The following is a 23,447-nucleotide window of genomic DNA, read 5'->3' as shown; positions in this document are numbered from 1 at the left end:
GGCTGCTACTCTGAAACCTGTCAAATAAATCTGTTAGTCTTTAAGGTGCCACCAGACTCCTTGTTGTTTTTGTAGATACAGACTAACACGGTTACCCCCTGATACTTGACACCATGCAAGAGAAATCAGAAGTTTCTCCTGTGAATTGGGAAGTCAGGTGAAACCACTAGGGGGCGCCCCGAAGACTGTACTTTAAATTGAGATCCAGACATGCTCTGCCCTTCATTCAGGTGCTTTCTCAGCCAGCACCACTGATGCCTCTTGCTCCTGGATTATAAAAGGACTGAAAGAAAGGAAAGACTGTTTGTAGGATATTCACATCGCTGTTACTAGTACTAGGTGGGAAGCAGGCAGATCAGTTGCAGGGTTAGGGGTCCTGGGCAGCTCAGTTTAATATCTAGGGACCCTTTGGAGACTTTGAAAGCTATTTGCAAGCAATAGCCTTCTTGGGCAGAGATGGCCAGCGGAGGTCTGCAACTGCTGGGATTCGTGCTTGCTTTCATAGGCTGGATCGGCATCATCATCAGCGCAGCCCTGCCCCAGTGGAAAATGTCCTCTTATGCTGGGGACAACATTGTGACAGCTCAAGCGATCTACGAGGGCCTGTGGATGTCGTGTGTCATGCAGAGCACAGGGCAGATGCAGTGCAAGGTGTATGACTCCCTGCTCAAACTGGAGGGTAAGTAGCTCCAGGTTGTGAACTGCGCTGTTCTTATGCCGGTTGGTTCTACGTTTTCACCTTGGTCGGGAAGCATTGCCAGGAGACACAAACGCTTCTTGTATTTTGTTTTCATCGCGGTAGATAAGATTGAGCTGGTGCCACTGAAGGGGCAGATAGGTCTTTCCCTACACAATTGTATGTCTCAATGGGTCTGATTCTCTTCTCACACGATAGTAACTACAGAGTTGTTTCAGTCAGATTCACTGTGTTACTCCAGGTAAGGCCTTGTCTACATGGGAAAGGTGTGTTTTTTTCAGTAGAACTAGTTTTTTTTGGCATAAGCTGCCTTCAGTCCATGCATGCACGTTCTTTTTTCAATTTACCTGGTGTCTTATCCTGCTTTTACTCATCTGTTTTGGAAGACGAGAAAGGGAAGGGAGAATCTGCCACCGTGATTCGCTGCCTTTTCCTATTGGATTTTAATTTTTCATAGTTTGGGTTAGTTGCCAGAAGCCCAATCTGTAAAAGAAACAAATATTTGTTTTCATAAGTATCTAATATGAATCTGTAAAGAGTGCGGGATTGCTGATTCCTTCCTCTTATGAGTAACCCCACTTTTGGTTTGGTTCTGAGGGGCGAAACAGCCCATTTTCTGCAGATGCTACAGGACACCTTGGTTGCTACTGTGACTGTGAGCAGCTCCTTTGAAGTCTAAGCATAGCTCAGGAGAGGGGGCTGGTAGAACTGGGCCTGTGTCCCAGACGTTGACAAAGGAGTCAGAAACTGGAGGTGGAAAAGCAATAATTAATGAATGAAGTCTGTGAGCTCAGTGAGTGAAACATGCCAAGAACAGGGAGATCAGCGCATTGGGAAACAACTGCTTCAGGGGAAAGTACAGAAAAATCCAGCAAGACGGAATTAGTGATGAGCCAAGGTGGGGGAGGAAGGAATTTGAACCTCTGGAGGAATCTACCCAAGTTTTTCTGCTGTTTATAGTATTCTTTATACAGGGAGTTTCCTATTTATAGCAAGCTAGGAAAAGGAGCTTTAAAAACTCCCTACATCAATTGAATACTATCAGTTCTCTAAGCAGCTAAGATAACATGCTAGGAGACACACTAAAGGCTGAATCCCTCAGAGCTGTAAATCGAGAGCAGCCCCATTACTCTGGATTTACACCCGCGTGGCTGGAAATCAGAATCTGACTCTAAAGTTCTTCTAACCCTGAACAGGACGTTCTGTGTCAGTTACAAATTTCTCGAAGTAAACAGCCTGAGTTGATGTGATGGCAGAGAGGGGTGTGATCCCCTGGGAATGTTCAGATGAAAACAGTTTCTTAATCCTTTCAGATGCAAGTCACATCCTTGTGTCTGTCCTTACCCTTCTGTTGGGGCCTGAGCCAGCAGGGTGCTGGCCCCTCCTGGGAAGCGCTGAGCACCCTCGACTCTCAATGAAGTCCCAGCTACGCTGGAGCTTCGTCAGTTTCACTACCCCGGAGTGCTATAGCTAGATCGCTCTACATTTTAAGTGTAGACCACAGCTCTCTTGATGAAATACAGGCTGATCCAGGGTCCATCTTTTCAGGAAAAACTCCTGCTAACTAAGGGCTTGTCTATGCTACAGAGGCTACAGACCCATAGCTACGGCCCCGAAGCTGTGCCACTGAAACCCCACAGCACAGATGCAGCCTACACTAGTGGAAAGGGTTTTCCCATCAGTATAGGAACACTAGCTCCCCGAACAAGGCCAGCTCCGTCAATGGGAACATTCCTCTGGTGACATAGCTGCGTCTACACGGGGAGCTAGTTGGTTGACCTATGTCGGTCGGGGTGTGGTTTTTCACACCCCTGACTGACATAGCTACGTTGCCCTAACTTTTTAAGTGTAGACAAACCTGCGGAGACTGTAGCAATGGAAAGGGTTTTTCTTTCATTGTAGGAGCTCTGCCTTCATGAGTGGCTGTAGCTAGGAGGATGGAAGTATCTTCCATCAGCCCAGCCACATCTACCCCAGGGCTTAGGTCTGCATAGCTGTGGCCCTCAGGGGTGTGGATTTTTCATACCCCTGAGTGGTTGTAGCTGGGTCGAGCTAAATTTGTAGCATAAACAAGATCTTACACTGAGTTCCACCTCCCTAAGGCCTGAGGGCGCGAGCGAGATTTGTCTGGAAAAGAGGGTGAAATGCCACAGCCCCACCCCTTTGATTAGCTGGAGGTGAGTGGATCTGTTTATATAATCAGTTGACAAATGGCCGTGTGTTGTTGTGCTAAAAGGGGATACTTTCCAACCTTTCCCCCTTTATGCAAAATGCTTCCAGCCTAAACTTCTCACTGGGGAGGGGGAAACTGCAGTAATTTGAGCACTTCTGTCTGTTCCCACAACTCAGCATCTGCTACAGAAACTAAAACTTAACCAAGTCATTAGTCAGGTGGGATTCTTATTGTTTGTGCAGAAAACATTCTTTTAGGGCCAGATCCTGCTCCCCTTGAAGTCAATAGAAAACCTCCAGTTGTGACCAAGATAAAAAACAACGAGGCGTCCTTGTGGCACCTTAGAGACTAACAAATTTATTAGAGCATAAGCTTTCGTGGGCTAAAACCCACTTCATCGGATGCAGGGAGTGAAAGAAAGTAGGGAGCTGTAAATACACAGCACAGGAAAAGATGGGAGTTGCCTTACCAAGTGGGGGGTCAGTGCTAACGAGGCCAATTCAGTCATGATGGATGTGATTCCCAACAGTTGACAAGGAAGGCTCCCATTGACTTCGGTGGCTTTGGATCCGGCCCTGTCGTACTCCTTACATTCTTTTCCAGCTGTGATTAACCCAGTGAAACACCACAACAACAACAACGCCGGCTTGTCCTCGCAGTCAGGAGCCCGCATGCAGGTTTCCGCGGAGACGCTATAAAGGGATCATTAGAAGTGTTAGTGCAGGTTCATTGGAATCAGTCAGTCACCAGCGCTGCCATTGGACATTCAGGCTTGCAATGACCCACCCTAATTACTGGTATCCACCTTCAGTTGTGCATTCAGCTTTCCCCTGCCCTGAGACCTAACCCCCCCCCACCCCACCCCACCCCATACTGTGCATATTAGACAGTCCTTTACTGCTGTGCATTGTGGGTATACGTGCTGTCACTCTGATGAGCAAAGTGGGTGCAGTACTAGTGGGTGTGGGGCAGTGGAAAATCGGGGCGCGGCTACACACCAACCTTGGGCCCCTGTCACCCAAATCCGTTTTCAAATCAGTGTTTGTTTTGTGCATAGCTGAGGCCTCTGCCCCTTTCTATTTGGCTCCCTGGAGACAGGGCGGGCTAGTGGGGTTTGGGGATTTTACAGACTCCTGGAAAGATTACATTGCCCTGAAGGAACTAGCCTGGATTTAACCCATCGATTTTGCAGGAGGGTTTAATTTAGATTACAGGCATCGCCTGACTAACGACTCCTTACAAGCTGAGTAACGACCACAGGATCTGGCCCCAGTTATTTGTAACTAACTGACGATTACTGCTCTGCAAGCAATGGTTCTTCTGTGACAGTGGGGGGCGCTGTGCCGGGGCCCAGGGCTGAGCCCTCAGTGTCGTTCGATCACACGATAAACGACTAACGGGCGGCCCTACAGGCCATACTGCGGGGAAACTCCTCTTGACCCCCACAGTCCTTTACATCACTGGGATTTTCTCCTGAATGAGGACAGCGGGATCGAGCCATAAGGTCCTTTTACCTGCTTGGTGCATGCTGGACTCTTTGTAAGCGCGTTCTTTGCTGGAGAAGGGAGAGCGCACTTTCTACCCTCCCCCACGCACAGGCCAGCCTGTGGCTGAAGAGAAGCTTGGCAATGAACATCGCTGAGCAGCCCCCGAGCTGTTCCAACCCCTAGCCCCCGTGGGTCACCATGCCCAGTTCCCAGTGAGATGGGAAGTGCTCGTCTGCTGCAAAGATGGCACTATAGAATTCAAGGGCCGGAGCCGCCTCTCGCCTGTGGCAGTTTTAGTCTCAAGTAGCCCCGTTGCCTTCGACGGAGGCACATGGGTCAGAGCTGGGAGAACCAGCCCAGAGCGTCGATGAAGTGGGACACCTGGCACCATCATCTGCCAGTTCTCAGCCCCACCTACGCACTCTCTCGCTCCTCCTCCCGTGTCTTGTCGGGACTGTTCCCATCCAAGCCATTCATCACCCTGCGGGGCGTTGCCGCTGGGACAGGCGCCGCACTTCAGGCAAGTGGAGACTCGGCTGCTGCTTAATGGCCAAAGCCGGGTGGATTCCCCGCCCCAGCCCAGAAAACAAACAAGGGCTCGGATGCTTTCCGGGCCCAGCAGCGTTAGTCCTGTGCAAACTCCTCTCTTCCTGCATCCCCAGCATCCTCGCTGAGGCTGTTCCCTGGTGGGGGGGCGGGTGGGGGGGAGCAAGTTTTCACTGTCAGGTCATAAGTGCTGCACCATGATACTCGACTGGGGGAGCTGCTGGACTGAGCCTAGAACTAGTAGCAGAAGCAGCCGGATTGCAATCCTAGCTCTGCCCCTAGCGTGCTGGATGGAGTTAGACAAGTCCCCCACCTCTCTGTTATCTTTAGCTCTGGAATAAGCAGGTGCAGCTCAACGGGATTTGTGCTTTCCTGTGGTTCGGGCTTAATTTGCCCCGGTGTGTCTCATTTCCCTCGTCTGTAAAATGGGGATAACGTGGTTGCTGTGGGGACTGGTTAACGTTTGCACATAGCGTTGAGAAGATGAAGAGCCAGACGGAATACCACTGAGACCGCCCGTGGGAGGCGCGGCTGCTGCAGAGTGGATTGAAATCTCTGTCACAAGGCATTGGCTTGACAGCAGAACCTGCCCTTGGAGCCATCTCCTACATGGCTGTAGAGGTCATGTGCTCAGTGTTCTTCGGTCTGCAGCGGGGAACAGTTACCAGGTTTTATGGAGGAAATGTCTCTCTTGAATCACCACCAAGCCAGGCGAATGTTTGGCCTTAGAAAAGGGGCGGCGTGGTTGGACTGGTTCAGGAGGGAGGCTTTCTCTGATGCTGTCACCGAGCGATTACAGCGGGGAGTCCTACCTTCTCCCCTGCTTCAGGGCAGGCACAGTATAAAGCAGCGCACGCTGCTCATTGTCCTTACCTCTGTCTGTATTGAACGCACCTGGTGGAATTGCCAGCCTTCACCTTTCAGTCGCTAACTAGCCCTCATGATCTCCGCACCCTTTTCTAGAGCACTTTAAATAGCACAACGTCAAATTTAGGAATGGACTTTTCAGGGGTCGGAGGGGCGGCTGGCTCCATGGCTGGGTAAGAGGCTTGCATAGCCTTTTGCTTCTGGCTCACTCGCTCAGTTTTGGCCCAGGTCAGTTTGAGCAGACGTCGCTCACAGGTCGGACATCTCTTCACCAGGCGATCTTTGTGGTTGCTAGCGGACAGGTGTCTGCATCGCATCACTTCTCGGCCTTTTGGCTGAGAGAAAGTGTAGTCAAAACAAAAAACACCATCATTAATCATTCCTCTTCAGCCAGAGGAGTCCAAAATGATATGTGCCCTGGATATTTAAGTACCTCATCATTACTAGAGGTGGTATCCTTCTGACTGGAGTTGTCAGGTTATGAACCCACATCCGGTGGGGGCAGCCAGGGTAAGGCTCCCACTTCTGCCACCAAAAGTTTGTATGACCTGAGACCGAGAATTTCATTGGCCTGAGTTGCCAGTCTGGGTCCTTTATCAAAGACCCTTTTGATTGGAGTTCAGCACCCATCCCTTTTACCTGGGTGAATCATTCTTAGTGTTAGATATTTATTCAACATAAGATAAAAGCCCTCTTTTTTTTAACCTGCTTGCCTCTGAGGATCTTCCCTTTAGACTGATCTTGTCACGAAGAGAGGCTTTTGTCTAATCTTAAAGCTGGGGGGTTGTTTTTCCTAAGCATCCCTTGAAAGGCAATAATAAAAGGAAGGGAGAAAGTTCATTGTCACCAGCTTTGGTACAATAGCACCACAGCCTCGCTGAATGAATCATTCTTGAAGGTTTGGCATTGGTGGGTAGCTCTGGCTTCTGTCGAACTCCAGTGGGAAGTGAACACTCCTGACTGAGCTGTTTGGAATAGCTTGAGCAACACATTTCCCACACTTCATGGGCTGTTTGTGACTCATGGGTAGTTACTGTTCTCATAGGAACAGTGAGCAGCGTAGCACTTGTCAGTTTCACCTGTACTCTGCCATCCCTTGGCTGCATAAGCCTTGTATGGCCTGGTAGCAGGGAAATGTCCAGTCATTGTCAGAAAAACATTCGAGCTAAAAATATGCAGACAGCTGATGAACAACCCATCAAGGATTGGATTTGCTCGTGTGGAGAACCAGCACAATATAAACGTGTGTGCGCACAGACAGCACCTCTAAAGGAAATATGCTTTAAAAGTGCAGGGTTTACAAAAATAGCGCCAGTAACTTTCCTAACATCGCTTTTATTTAACATGCGGCATAAACAAAATCCAGGCTGAAATGTGAAGGTATAAAAGAAATCCCACACTTACTCTAGCAAAAGCTTTCTGCCATCACATAACTTCATATGATTATTTCTATGCCAGCCACTGATAGCCATGGAAAAATCTTATCTAGAACTTCGATGAAATTGTGCACCATGTAGTTCATATGTCCAAATCTACGACCATAGACCAAATCAAATTTCCTGAAGCAGAGCGTTAGCATATTTTGTAAAGGATGTTGCTTTTCACATGTTAAATTCAGCGAGAGCTCCTCTAACATTTGCACAAAGTTACAATATTTTTAAGGTAACCCTTTCCAGCAGTAGTCTTAAGACCCAGTCCTACACTTACTTACTATCACCCATCACTAGGAAATGTTCACAGAGCTGCTTTTGTTATTACTAAACGGCAACAAGAGCCCTTCGCTTCTGAGTAAACAATGGATAATAGGGACCAAATACTGGTGCCATCTGATGGCTGTGGTTGGTGTCAGTCCAGTTCTTGGTGGACAGCTGGGTAAGGTCAATGTTTTCAAACAAGGCTGCCGGTGGTTCGGCTCCTAAACCCTTAGTTGAGCTCTTAAATAAAAGTGGCCTGTTTTTCACAGGTTCTGAGCAGTTTAGGGTGACCAAATGTCCCGATTTTATAGAGACAGTCCCAATATTTGGGGCTTTTTTTTATATGGGGTCCTATTACCCCCCATCCCCTGTCCTGATTTTTCACACTTGCTATCTGGTTATCCTAGAGCAGCTGCACCTCCATTGACTTCAGTGGAACTGTTGGCGTGAGCAAGGGATGGAGAAACAATCCCTTATTTCTCTAGTAAACAGAACATTTGTCCTAAAAGACCAGTCATCATGGACTGTCACTGGCCTCTGTTCTGTAACCTCTCAAGTGTGTGCAGATTTAGATAATCCTGTATTGAGCCATCACCTTGGTTACACGGTAGCTACATACCCGCGTGGTAATTAACCACTGTCAATGTACTCTGCAAAAGGGAGGAAGGCACAGTCACAGAGAGTGACAGGTAGAGAGACAGAACCAGAAGCGTTGTGTTAAGGAGGGGGTTGAATGGCGAGTAAGTGCCATCACAATCAGACCACGTCTCTTTCAGCTGTTACTGCTGCCCTGGTTATTCCTTCCAACTGAGCACCTGTGTTTGAATTCTGTCCCCCCACACAGGTGATTGTACTTTTCTTTTTTCAACTGAAATCTCATTTGGTTGTTTTCTGCCCATGCGTCTAACCTCGCCAAGTCCCTCGGTGTTGTTTTTCCATCATTGTTGGCAGTAGCAACTCCTTCTAGTTTAGTATCCTCTGGAAGCTTCATTGGTAATACTACTGCCCCTTCCAGCTCGGGAAGATGTTAAATAAGGCTAGATCTAACACTGATCCACCTGGTACCCAGCCAGTTAACTCCCCCCAACATCAGCTATTGCTGTATATTGTTGCCCTTTGCAATATCCCAGGCAATTTTGCATTTTTTTTCAAGGTTTGGGGAGATTCAACTTAACTACAAATAAGTGCAATCGATATGAATAGGCTGTGCTACCAAACGGGCCCCTGTGAGTAGGTACTTTGCGGATGCAGAGATGCTAGATAATTGCAAAGGTTCGCCACAAGGAAGATGGTCCATGTGGACTCAATTTTGAACCTCAGCTAAGATTAGCAGATTTTGCAGAGAAGGAGATGGGGAACAAATGGTTTAACCATTTCAAGTCAGTGGAGCAAAATGAAATAAACGGAGGGTGTACCTGAGAAATTCTCCATGGAAAGAACTGGAGACAGTGGCTTGAAGGTCCTTCTTTGTGGTTAAGATTCTGCCCGTTGGGGCGGGGGCATTGAAATAGAGGGGAAACCCTTTCCTGGGCACATGGTTGAACTCCATGAAATAACCTCAGGACGCTTTGGCAGGAGGGTTCTGAGGGGAGGAGAACAGACCCCGACAGTATGGATAGTCACAAGCAAACACAAACAAATGAACAAAAAACCTCAACCCACCTCCATGCTCGCTTGCTCTCTCTCTCACATACACGCCCTTCATTAAAACAGAGCTAAAATTGTAATGCTGTTCAGAACAAAATAACAATAAAGCTAAGAAATAGCAAGTTTTTAGTTCAAAAATCCTAAATGCTGAAAAGTCAAACACATTAACGGTTCCAACGTGACCTTAACTCTGACCCTTACCAGCAGCTTTTCCTATGGATCTCTGGCAGATTCCTGGGCAAGTGTCAAATAGAAAACTCTTTGGGAATATGAACGAGTCCGTTCAGCCAAACAATCCTGAACCTAGTCCCAGCCGCCACCTCCTTTACCAGGTGCCTCTCTCCTCTTTTTCTGCCAAGCGATGGGGGATGTGTGGTCCCGAGGAATGAACTAGGCATCAGGCGCCCCTGACAGCTAACCCCACGGTCTGTTACTGATTTCTTGTGTGGCTTTGGAAAATCTTGTGATTTCTCTGTTTCTCCATCTATGAAATTTGGATGGTGATCCTTGTTTACCAATTCTGCAGGGATCTCCTGAGGGTAATCAGCTAAGGTTTGCAGAAGTAAACGCTATGTCTGTGGTTAGTACTAAAATGACCTTCAGTGTCTTCTAAAATCATTTTAATTCCTCTCTGTCAAATACCTCCCCCCGTAACTTATTTCCTATATTTATTACCCCTTGTGTCAAGTAACTGAGCTTTTAGTCCTATTGCCCAATATTTAGATTACGCCCCACAGTTCTGAACCTCTTGCAAAACTCTTTCATCGCTTTCAAAACCTCTCTCCCTTTAGGGTCATCTCTTTCACAATCAGAATGAGCCTAAATTATGCACAATAGACTTGACATATGGTATGTGACATATGGTCACAGTACAGCTGACAAACAACCTTTCCTCACGTACAAAGAAAATCACAGTTTATACGCTCAGCTATTGGCCATTGCAAAACTGCTGACGTTGCAAAATTTAGCATGAAACACATGGGTGTCTTGGAAACTATTGCAGAATGAGTGTCCTAATGCAAGCTGATTTTTATGTCAGTCTTTTCTAAGCTATATTCCATGGACAAATATTAGTTTAAAAAATGATTCAACATAACTTGACAACTACAAAAAAGTGACCAAGAGAAACAGTGTTACAAAATATTCTTTTGGTTTGAAATCACCCATGCTTGATCACTGAGCCTGATGATGAATTTTTCTGCTTGTTTAATAGCATAATAATAGACATGTAAAGCCTGATTCTCATTTCACGTACACCCGTGACATTCCATTGATGTCATTGGAGCCACCCTGGCTTGACACTGCTGTAAGTGAGAGCAGACTCGCATCCTTAGGTTGCAAGCCATGACCAATGGTGACACAAAGGAAACTCAGTGAAAAACACCTGTGTTGCTTTGATGGGCATTTTCCCTTTTAAGGAAAGTTAGGGAAACACAAGCCAGCTAAGCCCCACCACTCTGAAAGTGAAAATCCCCTAAGAGGCCAGAGATATTTTTTCTTGGGCAGGGTGTGTCGGTTCCCACTGACCTGGATCTGTTTGTTTTTTCACTGCACGGCACAACCTACTCCTACACCATTAAGAAGTTGAACATAGAGACTGGTCCTGACTTGCCTTAAAAAATTGGTGCCTTTCTGTCCTCATGCAACAATAGTGAGCCCTAGTTGCTGATGGGCTATTCAGGGCCAACTCGCCCTGGCTTTTAAGGAAGGAATCTTCCAAAGACTCTATAAAAAGACAAAGGGAAGACCCAGGATGTCTGGGAAAGGGATCGGTGTAATGATGATTAAAGAGCAGCTGGAATCCAAAAATAAACAGTGTCAAAATAGCACCTCCTTCCTCAATAGATCTGCCCCTGGTGTGTCTTTAACTGCTCCAGGTGCAGACTAAGGGCTTTCTGAGGGGAAACTCCATCAGCCAGATTTGGACACGTGCCCTGTAGGGGCTATGATGGGCTAGGAAAGAATCCTCCTGCTGCAGGAACAGCATGAAGCTATGGAGGATTTGGATATTACAGTGAAGAGCATGGTTTAAGAATCTACATAGATTAGATGTGGGTTCGCTGCCAGCAGGGCCGGCTCTGGCTTTTTTGCCGGAGGGGAGGAGGGCGGCCGGAGCCCCGGGGGGAGGGCGGCGAGCCCTGGCGGGGGCTCCGCTCTCCCCCCAGCGGCTGGAGCGCTGCGCCGCCCCCCTCCAGGTGCCGCCCCAAGCACAAGCTTGGTGGGCTGGTGCCTGGAGCCAGCCCTGGCTGCCAGTCTGGCTATGGCATAGTTGGAGCCAGGGACCTCCAGAGCTAAGAGCATGCGTCCCTACAGCTGAGATGAAGAGCCAGGCTCTACAGCTGGGTGTGTAACAGACTCATAACCTCTGTAGATCTGGCACAGGGGGAAGTGTGTCACATACTGAGCAGTGGGTTATATAAATGGCTCTATTCTGGTCTCCTCTCACAAGTGTCAGCATAGCAGGTGGCTTTTATTCAGCTTCTAAGCATTAGATCTCATTAGGCCTTGAGCCATCCACGCTCCGAAATCGCTTTTCCATGTAAGTACTTGTAGACCATGATCAAGTCACCTCTTATCCTTCTCTTGGATAAACCAAATAGATTGAGCTTCATCCATCTCACAGTCAGGCAGGTTTTCCAGATCCCAAACCATTCTTCTAGCTCTTTTCTGGACACTTTTCAATTTTTCAGCATCCTTTTCTGAGTGTAGACACCAGAACTGGACACAGTATTTCATTAATGGTCCCACAAATGCTAAATACAGAAGTAATATCTCCTCACTGCTCCTCCTTGATATTCCCCTGCTTATGCATTAAAGCATCTTATTTGGTCTCTTAGCTACAGAATCACACCGGGAGCCCATGTTCATTTAGTTACCTACCCTTACGTTCTACTCTGTGTCATGGTAGCATTCCCCATCTTGTGTGACCTATATTCTTTGTTCTTATACCTTGCACTTGGCTGTATTAAAATGTATATTGTTCAGATGAGCCCACATTACCACGTGATACAGATAGGTCGGTACAACTGACCTGTCCCTATCATTATTTACCATTCCACCAATTTTTATGTCATCTTTATATTTAACAGAAATGACTTTATATTTTTATAGTCATTTTTCTTACTACAGCTACTCTGATCCCATGGTTGTGAGTGGAGATGAAAACCTAGATGATTAGATTAGATAGACCCACACTTTAGATGCTGGAATGTATAACGCCTGGTGCCTTTGCATTTTGATTCCTGTAATATTTGCATTATTACACAAATACGGGACAACAATGCAGCAGAGCAGCTGTTGCCTACCCAGAAAGTATAAATGATGTTTCAACAATAGGATTTTCTTGATTTCTGGAGAGAAGAGACGTTGTGTTATAAGTAGAGCTGGTTGGAAAACAGAGTTTCCGTCCTGTGAAAAATTGTGAGATCTTAATTCTTTTCATTCTGAACTGGCATGAAAAGCGAAAATTTCAAATTTTTTCATAAAGTAAAATTTGGGGGGGGGGAAATTGTTTGGGATTTTTTCATTTAGAAAAATTCAGTGTTGACCCTTTTTAAAAATATAAAATAAAGTAAATTCCTAAGTGAAATATCAAAACCTTTCATTCCAAAAATGTCAAATGCAACATTTTCAATTTTTTTCCTAACAAAATGTTGAAATCAACAGTGTCGTGAAAAAAATTGGTTTTGCCGAAATAGCATTTTCCAATGAAAAACTGTTTTGATAAAACTGATTTTTTTCACAAAATTTTCAGATCAGCTCTAATTAAAAGGGCATTTGACATCATTGGAGCCCAAGAAAAGCTACAGTCAGTCCTGGATTAACACGCACAAGGGAACTTCTAGCGTGCGCCAACAGCATCTACATGGGCCAGTTAGTGCGCAGCACATTGGTCCCCATTAGAATTCATAGCCCCGGCCCTCTGTGTGCGTGGCCGCACCATACAGACAAGCTCTGAGACACCTAAATTAGAGGTCGATTTTCAAAAGTGCTGAACACGAAAGAGTTCCCATTGATTGCAGTGGATCTATTCCCATGCTTAAAGTTAAGTATGTGTTTAAAGGTTTTGCCAGATTGGAGCCTAAAACCGAACTTCTTTCCTTTGATAACTAGCACATTTATTCTTTTTTCATTGGAATTAAAATGGTTAGGGAACAAAAGTTGTTGAAGACCAAATCTGCAAGGAACTGAGCTCTCTGAACTGTCATTGTGTGTCCACTACTTTATATGATCGAGTTGATGCATGACAGTTCTTCATAAGTACATGACATAAGGCCAGAAAGGCCAGAAAGTTGTGCTTAACAGAGGCCATAGAACTTCACCCTTTATATTAAGTCCAATAACTTGTGTTTCAACTTGTGCCTTGGGTTCTTTTCAACACACTGAGAACCTCATGGTAACTCTAACCCAACCCAACGCTTTGTTTGTCCTTGTAGGCAGTCTGCAAGCTACCCGGGCACTGATGGTGGCTGGCATACTCCTGGGACTCGTTGCCATATTTGTTGCTGTGACTGGCATGAAATGCATGAAATGCATGGAGGATGATGAGGTGAAGAAGATGAGGATGGCTGTCTTTGGGGGCGTGATCTTCCTTATTGCAGGTTGGTAACATTTCAAAGACCAAACACGCCTCTAGGTGCCCATTTCTGGATAGGATTTATTTTGCAATCGGGTATTTTGGGCGAGAGGAGAGTATAAAATGCATTTACCTGTTAGTTGTGCTGGAACATCTGGAAATAATTGTTGCCTTCACTTATTAATCCTTTGGAAACTGCAGACACACATTGCATGTCGTAGGGCCAGTCATTCATTTGGTTGGTCTTTTCCAAAATTTCCGTTGTTCAAAGGATTACACTAACTAGCGGGGTTGGCCCCGTTCTCTTGTGTCCTGGCATGCTGTGTCATGGGATGGAAAGTCCCAAGAGTGCTGAGATGCCAGGTTTTTGCCACCAAAGGGACCAGACTGCAGCTGTCCCCAGTCCAAGGGTGCTGAATTAACCAGAGTGGGTCCATGGCACTGGCCCGTCACCCAGATCTCCCTCCGTGCTGCCTGTGGCTTCGAGTTGTGGGTGCTCAGCATCTCTCAGGATTGCAGTTCCTCAATGTACTAATCTTTGCTGTGACCATGTTGCCTCTTTGGAGGTTTCCCTATTGCCTAACCAGCCATTTAATTGTCTGAATTTCACTGGCAGGTTTTGCTGTCTTGGTGGCCACATCCTGGTATGGACACCGAGTGGCTCGGGACTTCTACAACCCTTTCACCCCCGTCAACACCAGGTAACGGCCAGTCTTGCATAATGACACTGTACCATCAGGCAAACGAGCGTTGCAGTGCAGGGCCTGACCCGTCTCAGTCAATGGGAATTTTGCCATTGATTTCAGCGGGAGCAAGAGTGGGCTATCATGATTATTGGTGCCCTGACAGGGTTTGCTTGAAGGAGTTTCCTAGCCCTTGTGGCACTTGGGTGATTGTCCTATGACTCGTGTTAGACGGGTTAAATCTGACTAATGCCACCGGAGCCGCGTGGCTGGATCCTGACGCCCACGGAGAGCCTGTCGCAAGAGCTGCATGTTGGCATCAGCCGTAATTTCTGTGTGTCCCTTGATATTACGCTAAAATTATGGGGTTTTACAATTTTTGCCATGAAAGAAATATATTCAGTGTGGCTTTTACGCAGGGCGCTTCGGCTGTAGATCTCCGAGTGCTTTATGAAGTAGAGCCAGTATCATTACCCCATTTTACATATGGGGAAACTGAGGCAAAGAACAGTGACATGCCCAGGGTTGCACAGGAGGTGAGAGGCAGAGCCAGCAGTAGCATCTCGGCTTCTAGCACAGAAGGCTATAAACGTCAGAACAATGAATCTCGAGAACGACTCTTTCAGTATTCCAACAATGCCACCCAGAAGCTTTTCGCCTTTGATGTGCATTTCTGTGATGCTTATAACCTCGCAGCTGCCAATTATTTCTAACGCGCGTCCATAGGTTCTGCAAATTGATGTTTTAAGCTACTTTGCTGTACACCGTATTATCTGGGCAGCGAGGAGGTGATCTGGTTTTTTCTAATGTGTTTTCCTGTGCCAAACAAATGTCCAAAACTGAGCGATGAACCGGAAGAGGCAAGCCTGGTGATCTGTAGTTAACAGTGAAACGTAACTCATTCACAGTCTTTTGTGATAAATTGCACTTTGAAATCATACAACGGGGTCAATTTTATGTCTATATTTTCACCACAAAACCCCGTCTCCACGCCAGCAATTTTACTTTTTTAACTCTATTTTGAGCTGGTTAGCATTTGAAAAAAGAGAGTCAAAGATTTTGCCATTGTGCCAAATACACCACTGGGGTAAAATAGTGCCCTGTTAGTGGGATTGCAAGGGTAAAAGCGAAGGAAGACTTTAAGTCAGTGTCATTACACGGTCTTCTTTACTTTTATCTTTTGGTTAAGCCTTGCAGAATTGGACTGTATGCCATTCCTGTGAGTTAACTGTGACAAGTTATTATTATTATTTGTATGATTGTAGTACGTGGACGCCCTAGTCATGGGCCAGGACTCTACTGTGCTAGGTGCAGTACAAACACAATGAATGCTTGTAATTCAGAGGAAGTAGTGCCTAGTGGTTAGAGCACAGGTCAGTGAAATAAGCGTCTGGCATTCTATTCGTAGCTCCATCACTGTGTTTGCTGTGTGACCTGGAGAAAGGCTTTGATCCTCTCTCTGTGCCCCAGTTTGTCCATCTGTAAAATGGGAGAAATAACCCAATGTAGCTATGAAGCTTAAAAAATGAATGTTTGGGAAACACTTTGAGATCCTCAGATGAAAGGCACTAACGAAGAGCAATATACTTATTACTCCACACATGGGACCAACGATAAGCCATTCTATAAACATATTGCTTTTATATTGTGGGGGGGCGGGGTCACTAACCCCTCCCATGCCGATGGCATCTTTGTTTCCAGAGGAGTCGGTAAGAGCTGGTTGGAAAATTTTCAACAACAAAAAAATCCATGAAGAAGAGAAACAAAATGTGTCACGATTCCCCTCCCCGCCCCCCGCCGCCGCCATTTTCCAACCAGCTTTAGAATGAATGTAACTCAAAGGGGAGAAATCAGAGAGAGGCTAAATAAACAACACACCCTGGGCCCGAACAAAGTAAATCAAATATTGCGCATAGATACATTACGGGATGATTTGGGGTGATATAAAGATTTATTATCACCTGTTTGGAAGACCTTCATAACTCATCTCTTGCTAAAGAAATTGCTACATTATAATGGTCCAAGCATGAGAGTATTTCCATTATAAGCAGAACTGTTTTGAGCCAGTACTATGAAACACTCTTGTACTTTGTCCGTAAGATATGGTTATGGCTCCTTACTTATGGCTCCTAGGTTTGGTTGTTGACTTGCACCTGCTGTGAGCTTTCATTTATTTGATTCTACTTAAACTCCATCTTAGCCCATGCCATGATATAACCCCTACCTGCTCTATAGTACTTTAAATAGAACACAGACTCGTGAATATTTCTACCTGAATTGCCATTGGGTAGCAAAAGGGCATCCCTAGAATATCGAGGGTGGATGACAGTTTGAGCCCCGATGTATGAAATCGCTGCAGTATGACTTTCACAGACGTTCTAGTCATGGGGGGAAACCCATAAACCCAGTAGGGACCTAGGGACTCAAAATTAGTTCACAGAGCTGCCAACTCTCATGGTTTCAAGTCTCCTGATAGTTGGTGTTTTTCTTAAAGCCCAAGCTCCTGGAGGCATGTGGTTAGGTGAGAATCTTCACTTTCACTTTCTTTATAAAAAGAGTAAGTTTCTAGCCCTTGTGGGAGCAAAGAAAGGCTTGAACCTGTGACCCAGGGGTAACCTACAGGCTCAGAAACCGGAAGGCAAGGAAAAGGAGCTCAACATGTTTTCTATTTCTAAATTGCATGATTTTTTTAAGCCAATCTCGTGATTTTGGGGGGGCTGACTCCATATTTTTAGGACTGGCAATGTTGCTCTACTGAACAAGGATTGTGCTGCGTGTTGGTTGGCTCTCTGGCCAGAGTTTGTTGGGGGTCTTTTTGCCTCTGATCCTAGGATTTTTTGATATTTATTACTATTTATTATTTCTCCCCAGATTTGAATTTGGACAGGCCCTCTTCATTGGCTGGGCAGCTGCTTCTCTCACCATTTTGGGAGGCGCCTTCCTCTGCTGCTCCTGTCCACGAAGAGAAACTTCCTACCCAGCCACCCGTGCCTACCCAAAGAGTGCCCCCTCGGCAGGAAAGGATTATGTATAATTGAGACGGAGGAGGAGCCACCTGTGTCGGAGATGAAGCTCATTAAAGAGAGGATGCGGAGACCAGATCGGAGCGGAGTTCGGACCTTCCGCATACTGCCTTCCTTTTATTACAGCAAACGTGTCTATTTTTATAATCCTCTTCATTACTGGACATGAATCCTCCTTTCTCTCCCATCCCAAAGAGGAACACTAGCCGTCTTCATAGATATTCTCATTGGAAAGGTGCAGCCTTCAAGCTTGTGTTAATCTTGATCCTGCAGCTCATTGGGAGAAAAAGGGAAAGTGGTACTTTTGTCAGACAAATATTTGTGCTTTATATAAAAAAAAACCAATTAGATGGTAACAATTCAGCCCCTTGATCCCATTAAGCTGGAGTCCAGTGTGCTGTATATATTTTTGTCTATACAAAGTGATAGAAGTAGTGTTAGGAGAAATATCCCGACCTAGGGGAAAGACCTGACCCACACTACCTGTTCTAAGAGGGTCTAATCAGGTCTTATGGTTTTGCTATGGCTTCCTATTTTATCCCTCTTTCTTGTATGTACAGATCAGCACACCAAAGATTGTAGAATCACAACATTTAGCAAACCCCAAAGGTATACTGCAGATTTTTCCTGATGTTATTTACCCTAAATCTGACTTTGCTCAGTTTGACCCCTTACTCTTACCCATTACTACTACACACAAACACACACAGATGTGGGCATGTGCGCACATGCATACACACACACACATGCCAGTGAACACCACCTTAAACAATTCCTCTACTCCTTGAAGTTTGCTCCTTTCAAATATTAGTTACCAGTTATTATATCCAATCCACCACCCACGTCCTTAGTCATCTCTGAGCTGAGTTGTACGTTCTTTTCTCAGAATCCATCTCCTTCACTTTTTTGTCGTTTTCTTCTCTAAAGTTCCCTGTCCCCAAACTGTCAGTTCTGGGAGTGAGGTGGCAAGAACGATTCACTGTATTCCAGGTACGTTCTCTCCGGTGTTGCACAGAGGGATTAGCACCCCGTCAATCTATGACGTGATGCCTCTCCAGGTGCAGCACACGATGGTCCTGATTTGTGTTTCAGTGCCACCCTGCAAACGCCGATCCAAGCTCCTGTCCTCTATCACCTGTAGGCTTCTTTCAGCATGGCTGCTTTCTGTTTCCTTCAGTTTAATTGTCTGCCAACTATTCCCCAGCTGGATTAATTTGCAAATTTCTAGGTTGGTTAATTCATTTTTAAAGTCTTGCTCTGACTCCTAACCTCTCTGGATTGCTTTGTTACTTCTCTGGCCTCGCTGCTGTTTGCAACTCTCCCTGACTTAGCATCCCCCCCATCAGTGAATTAGCCTGTGGTTTGTCTCTTCTTCCAAGTCATTCATAAATATGTCGAACCAAACTGAGCCCAGGGCCAGTCCCTGAGAGATTCCCCTGGGATAGCTCCCACAGACATGCACCTTGCTCGGGACACTGCCATTTTTACCCCGGATTGTTTTCCTCTCGACGGATCCAGCCCATATCCCAAGTCCCAAAGTTTTGAATCCAAGCTCACCAAAGAGAGCTCCAGAAGCCTGATGTCCAGGCAGTCATGACAAGCAGGCACATCTGAGGAAAGCAACTCCTGGGAAAAGCTTCATTCACCTTCTCTGTAGCAGTTGGTGCTGGCCACTGTCCGAGACACGATACTGGACTAGGTGGCCCTGCTCTGATCCAGCCTGGGAATTCCCCAAAAGGGCCAAGGCAGTTCAGTCTGAAACACAAACTCAGTCTGAAAGGAAAGAAGCCGGTGGCTTCTATAGACAGGCTAATCATTTGGCATATGTTCGGAGGCAGTCAAATTGCTTGACATCCTGGTGTGAATAGGGGCGGTCCCGGGGTTGAAATATGTAAGACGTATTGGTGGGATATTTGATCATTGTGACCCAGAGTTGACCTGACGAACACCTGTACTCCAAGGAACACTGCAATAATACAGCCCATCGGTCAACTCCGGGTTTAAATCAGTGCTGGACCCAGTCCTGCAACCCACCCACACTTACAATTTCCAGGGGGGGTCGCGTGACTGCCTGAGAAGGCCCTGGTTTGACGTGTCAGCAGCCCAGGCTGGGTCTGTCAGCAGCAGAGCTCAGTTCTTGTGTATTCAGGTCTGACCCGGAGCAGGGGGAACAGACTTTTCCATGGGGAACTTGTATAAAGTGTTAAACAATGTTTTCAATAAATGGATTTTTTTTTTAAGAAAACGAAATTGCATCATTCATTTTTACCACCGAGCAATAACCATGGGGGGCGGAGTGGGGGCATGGAAGAGAGAGAGAAGCAGAGATCAGGCCCACGGGATTCAGGCTGACTGAATAAGGCCTGTTGTACTACAATGTGTCACTGAGTGGCTGAGGCCTGTTGAATGAGGCAGGCAGATGGAGAGTACAGGACACTCTTACCACCGGTGTGGTCTCCTTGGGTATGTCTACACTGCATGCTAAGCCCGGGCTCTGACTCAGGTTTGAACTCCAGCCCCCTTTCCATCCACACACAAATCAGTCTGACTCAAGTCAGGAAGCTCTTAGCCCCTGGGTCCTAGCACCCTGGTCAGGGGTGGGTCCGAGCCCAAGTCCTGCTGTGACTCGGGTCCAAACCCTGTCATTTTGCAGTGTGGGCGTGCGTCAAGCCGCAGAGCCAAGCCAGAGAGTATGTGGAGTGCAGTGTGGATGTGTTAGACAGCTGTGAGACCCAGGTCCAGCTGTTGTTAGCCCAGTGGGGACGCTCAAGCATGGGCTTGGAAACACCAAGTCCAGAAGCCCAGGTCCTAGAGGCCCTAGTTTACAATGCAGAGTAGACAGACCCTATAAAGGCCAGGTGCAATTGCAATCAGAAGGGCACAATGGCTGCTCTTGCCTTAATGCCCTGGGGGCACCGTGCGCCGCAGGAAGGGTTGGAGAAGAAGCAGTTCGATGCACACTGGCACACAGGGTGTAACCAGCAGGAATGGAGAAGGGAAGGGGCACAGCGCTCCTGCACAGTCAGGAGAGCCTGTGGGTCTTCTCCCCACTGCCCTCATCGTCAGGCTACAAGAAGATCCAGGAGCAGTGCAAGCTCTCTGCTTTAGAGGCACAACTGAACCCAGAGGCGTTGGAGACCATCTAGTCCATATCCTCCTTTCTACTGACCTGCCACCTGCTTTCTCATTGTTAGCTGAGCTCTGGGCAGGCATCTGGCACTGGCCACTGTTGCACCAAGCCAGATGGACGGTTGAGCCCTTCTATTATTATGTACTTGGCTTATGGGATTGCCTCGAGGCTAGGGCCCCAGGGTGCTAGGTGCTGGACTGCTGCAGCAGTGCCAGGGCCTCTCCGATTAGTGCCGTGCTCGGAGTATTTCCCAGTGTCTCGAGTTCGGGAGCTCAGTAGTTGGGCTCTGACATCTCCAGAGCCCTTGGACTCCACACCCCTTGCTGTGCTTTTACTGGGTTAATCTGCTTCTTCTATAAGAGCAGAGCTGGTGGACTTGGTCTCCGGTGTTATGATCTCTGGCGCGGGAAAGTCCATCCGTGGCCGAGGCTGCAGTGACGGGAAATGGCCGCAGGCGTCTCTCCTCCTGGGACTCATCAGGCTCCGAGTTCCCTTGGAGCCCCAGCTTTCCTCCTGCTCTGTCAGACGCCCCCACAGAGGCAGCAACGTTAACCCTTTCTGCTCCTGCTCAGGGCCAGAGCAGGCGCCCTGGCTGCGTCACCGCCCTAATGAATCTGTCCCGATGCTTTTCTAGCCATAATAGACTATGGAAACTAAGAGGCTGCAGGAAAATCTGAGCTTATTTAATATGCATCATGGTTTTTTCCTCCCCTTTACTTTTTCAGGGATATATAATGGGAGGCAAACTCTGTGCTCAGTGTTTTGTTCCTTGCTGTCAGTACAGAAGCTGTCTCCTGTGCGCCCTTTCTTCTCACTGACTATTCACTTAGTGCAGGAAACAAAGGGAATAAAGCTAATTAGGGACGCGTAACGCAGGCAAAGCAAACCAGACAGGCATGCTGTTGGCTGAACTAGCTTGAGCTGCCTGGAGCAGACTGTTTCCTTGGCACAGTTCAGGGTCCGAGGTTATCCTCATTTCAGCCTGTCAATTAGTCAAGGCTTTCATTGAGATTAATTTTTTCCCATGTTCTCTCCCCCTTCAAGGACTTTTCAAGCTCTGCTGAAGTTTCCTGTGAGGACAAGAGCCTCTCCAAGTTCTTGGCAAAACGGCAAACAAATCTCCCATCTGCACACCGGGCTGAACTTGCTGATGCTTGCACAAAGGGCCAGGCAGGGCTGTGCGCTTCCAGCAAGATGTCGGATTGTGTTGCAAGAGTGGAGAGGAGGGAATTCAGCCATGACCTCTATGCCTGCTAGGACTTCACATGCTCAGACTGTTCTGCCCATCCTGCAGCTCTAGGCCCAGCTAGGAGAGGTTGTAAAGTTTCGTGTGATGTTTGCTGCTCAGCCTGATACCTACCTGGAGTGAAGTAGGAACTCCTTCCTCAGGACCACATTATGATCTCACAGCTGTGTAAATTGGGAGTATCTCCGTGGAAACCAGTGGAGTTACACTGTAGTGGCAGAGGTGGGCGTGAGATCCCTGTGAAATCAGGACATCTGTTCCTTTCTCATGATCCTAGCTGGGGCATATCTCCCATTCCTCCTCGCCTTCTATGCAAAAGGAAACCTCCACCCCTTGCTCCCATAATTCCCTCCACAAACACACAACAAGGGTCACATCTGGACATATTTTCCATGTGTCTTTCCCCACCCCCCACTTTCAGTGACACGGCAAAGGAATTTGATCTGGGGTGGAATGACGAGGGAAGGTTTTGCATTGGATCTCAGCCCCCTGGGTATGTGCCACCTACAAGCAACTTGCTGGGAAACCCTACCACTTGTGAAGTATGACCATACAGCGTAGGAGATAGTAACTTTGGCTACTAATCCGGAGACTGGCTGACAATCAGTCTTACTGATATCAGAGTTGTTATACCAGTGATGGACGTGTCTGATCTCATTAGATGAGAAACTGCTTCCACTTACTATTCATTGTTCTCACGGCACCATAGTTATTTATGGCATTTACCGAACCTTACTGCCAAATGGAATATTAAGTTATAATCCAAGCTAGCTGGTGACTTTTCAAGCAGCTAGGAGAAGTTGAGGTGCTTTCTGTAAATCATTAGATCTTTGGTTCTCTTTGCCTCTGAAAATAAATCAGAAGTAAGAGACTCTCCATGTTGAGACATTCATCTCATCCTCTGGCTCTTCATCTGGCTGGTGATGGTCATATCCGTGTGTGTGAAATGTTAGATTCACACACGTAAATACACTGAATAGGTTTCACACTTGGCAAAGGGACTCAGCTGAGATATTCAACTTCTGAGGCCATAAAAACTGTGAAAGGGAATGCTGTCAGCTAATGGTAGAACATTAAAAATGCTATGGCGAGCTAAGCTGAACCAGGCAAACACTGAAACCAAAAATCATGAACGTTCATTCAGTCAGGAAGCACAAATTCACCTTAGCAATATTCACAGCCTTTTTATTGCTACCAGTAAAACTAGGCGTGAGGTGGTTGCTGTTCACAAGAATTCACAGTCAGGGAAAGTATTACAAGTAATGGTGTTAACGAACACTCGTGAGATTGTTCATTGCATAAGTGAATAATCCAGGCCACCTTCTGTGCATAAGAAATTTCAGTCATCCAATCAGGCAGAAGAAGCAATACCATGTGACTTAGCTGGCCTATTGCATAGAACGGAGTGATTTATAAGTGATTCATACTGGAAACAATGATCCTGAGGAATAGTTAACTGGTAGCCCATTATTTTCTGTAAAACATTCATTAAATCATACTGAACCATGAGCACATTAATAAAACTAACCATCTGTTCACAGGCAACAGAAAATGGGGCCACCTTTTTCTCATAAATTGTTCCCTATGCTACCTTTGCCCAACTCCAGTGCAATTTCCAAGTTCAGTTAAAAGAAACGACACATTTTTGTGAAGATTTGTGACATTTCCCCCCATTTTG

At 46.6% G+C, this 23,447-nt stretch overlaps 1 protein-coding gene across 1 annotated transcript; it reads left to right on the top strand.

The window, feature by feature from the left end:
• Positions 1-256: 256 nt before the first annotated feature.
• On the top strand, positions 257-19,580 carry CLDN1 (claudin 1). The gene is made up of 4 exons (XM_024198649.2): positions 257-679; positions 13,548-13,712; positions 14,304-14,388; positions 17,242-19,580. The coding sequence occupies exons 1-4, from the start codon at positions 457-459 to the stop codon at positions 17,402-17,404; spliced, it is 636 nt and encodes a 211-aa protein (XP_024054417.1). The 5' UTR covers positions 257-456; the 3' UTR covers positions 17,405-19,580.
• The last annotated feature ends 3,867 nt before the right edge of the window (positions 19,581-23,447 follow it).

The sequence above is a fragment of the Terrapene carolina genome, unplaced genomic scaffold, assembly GCF_002925995.2.
Source record: "Terrapene carolina triunguis isolate 2854851 unplaced genomic scaffold, T_m_triunguis-2.0 Scaffold88, whole genome shotgun sequence".
In the NCBI taxonomy this organism is placed as follows: Eukaryota; Metazoa; Chordata; order Testudines; family Emydidae; genus Terrapene; species Terrapene triunguis.
The sequence above is the reverse complement of the archived record's forward strand: the minus strand, read 5'-3'. Positions and strand labels throughout refer to the sequence as shown.

Bases quoted from the DNA above. Each gene is read 5' to 3' on its own strand.
- CLDN1 (XM_024198649.2), top strand. From the start codon at position 457: ATGGCCAGCGGAGGTCTGCAACTGCTGGGATTCGTGCTTGCTTTCATA. The intron at 680-13,547 runs GTAAGTAGCTCC...TTGTCCTTGTAG, and splicing joins CTCCCTGCTCAAACTGGAGG to GCAGTCTGCAAGCTACCCGG. The intron at 14,389-17,241 runs GTAACGGCCAGT...ATTTCTCCCCAG, and splicing joins TTCACCCCCGTCAACACCAG to ATTTGAATTTGGACAGGCCC.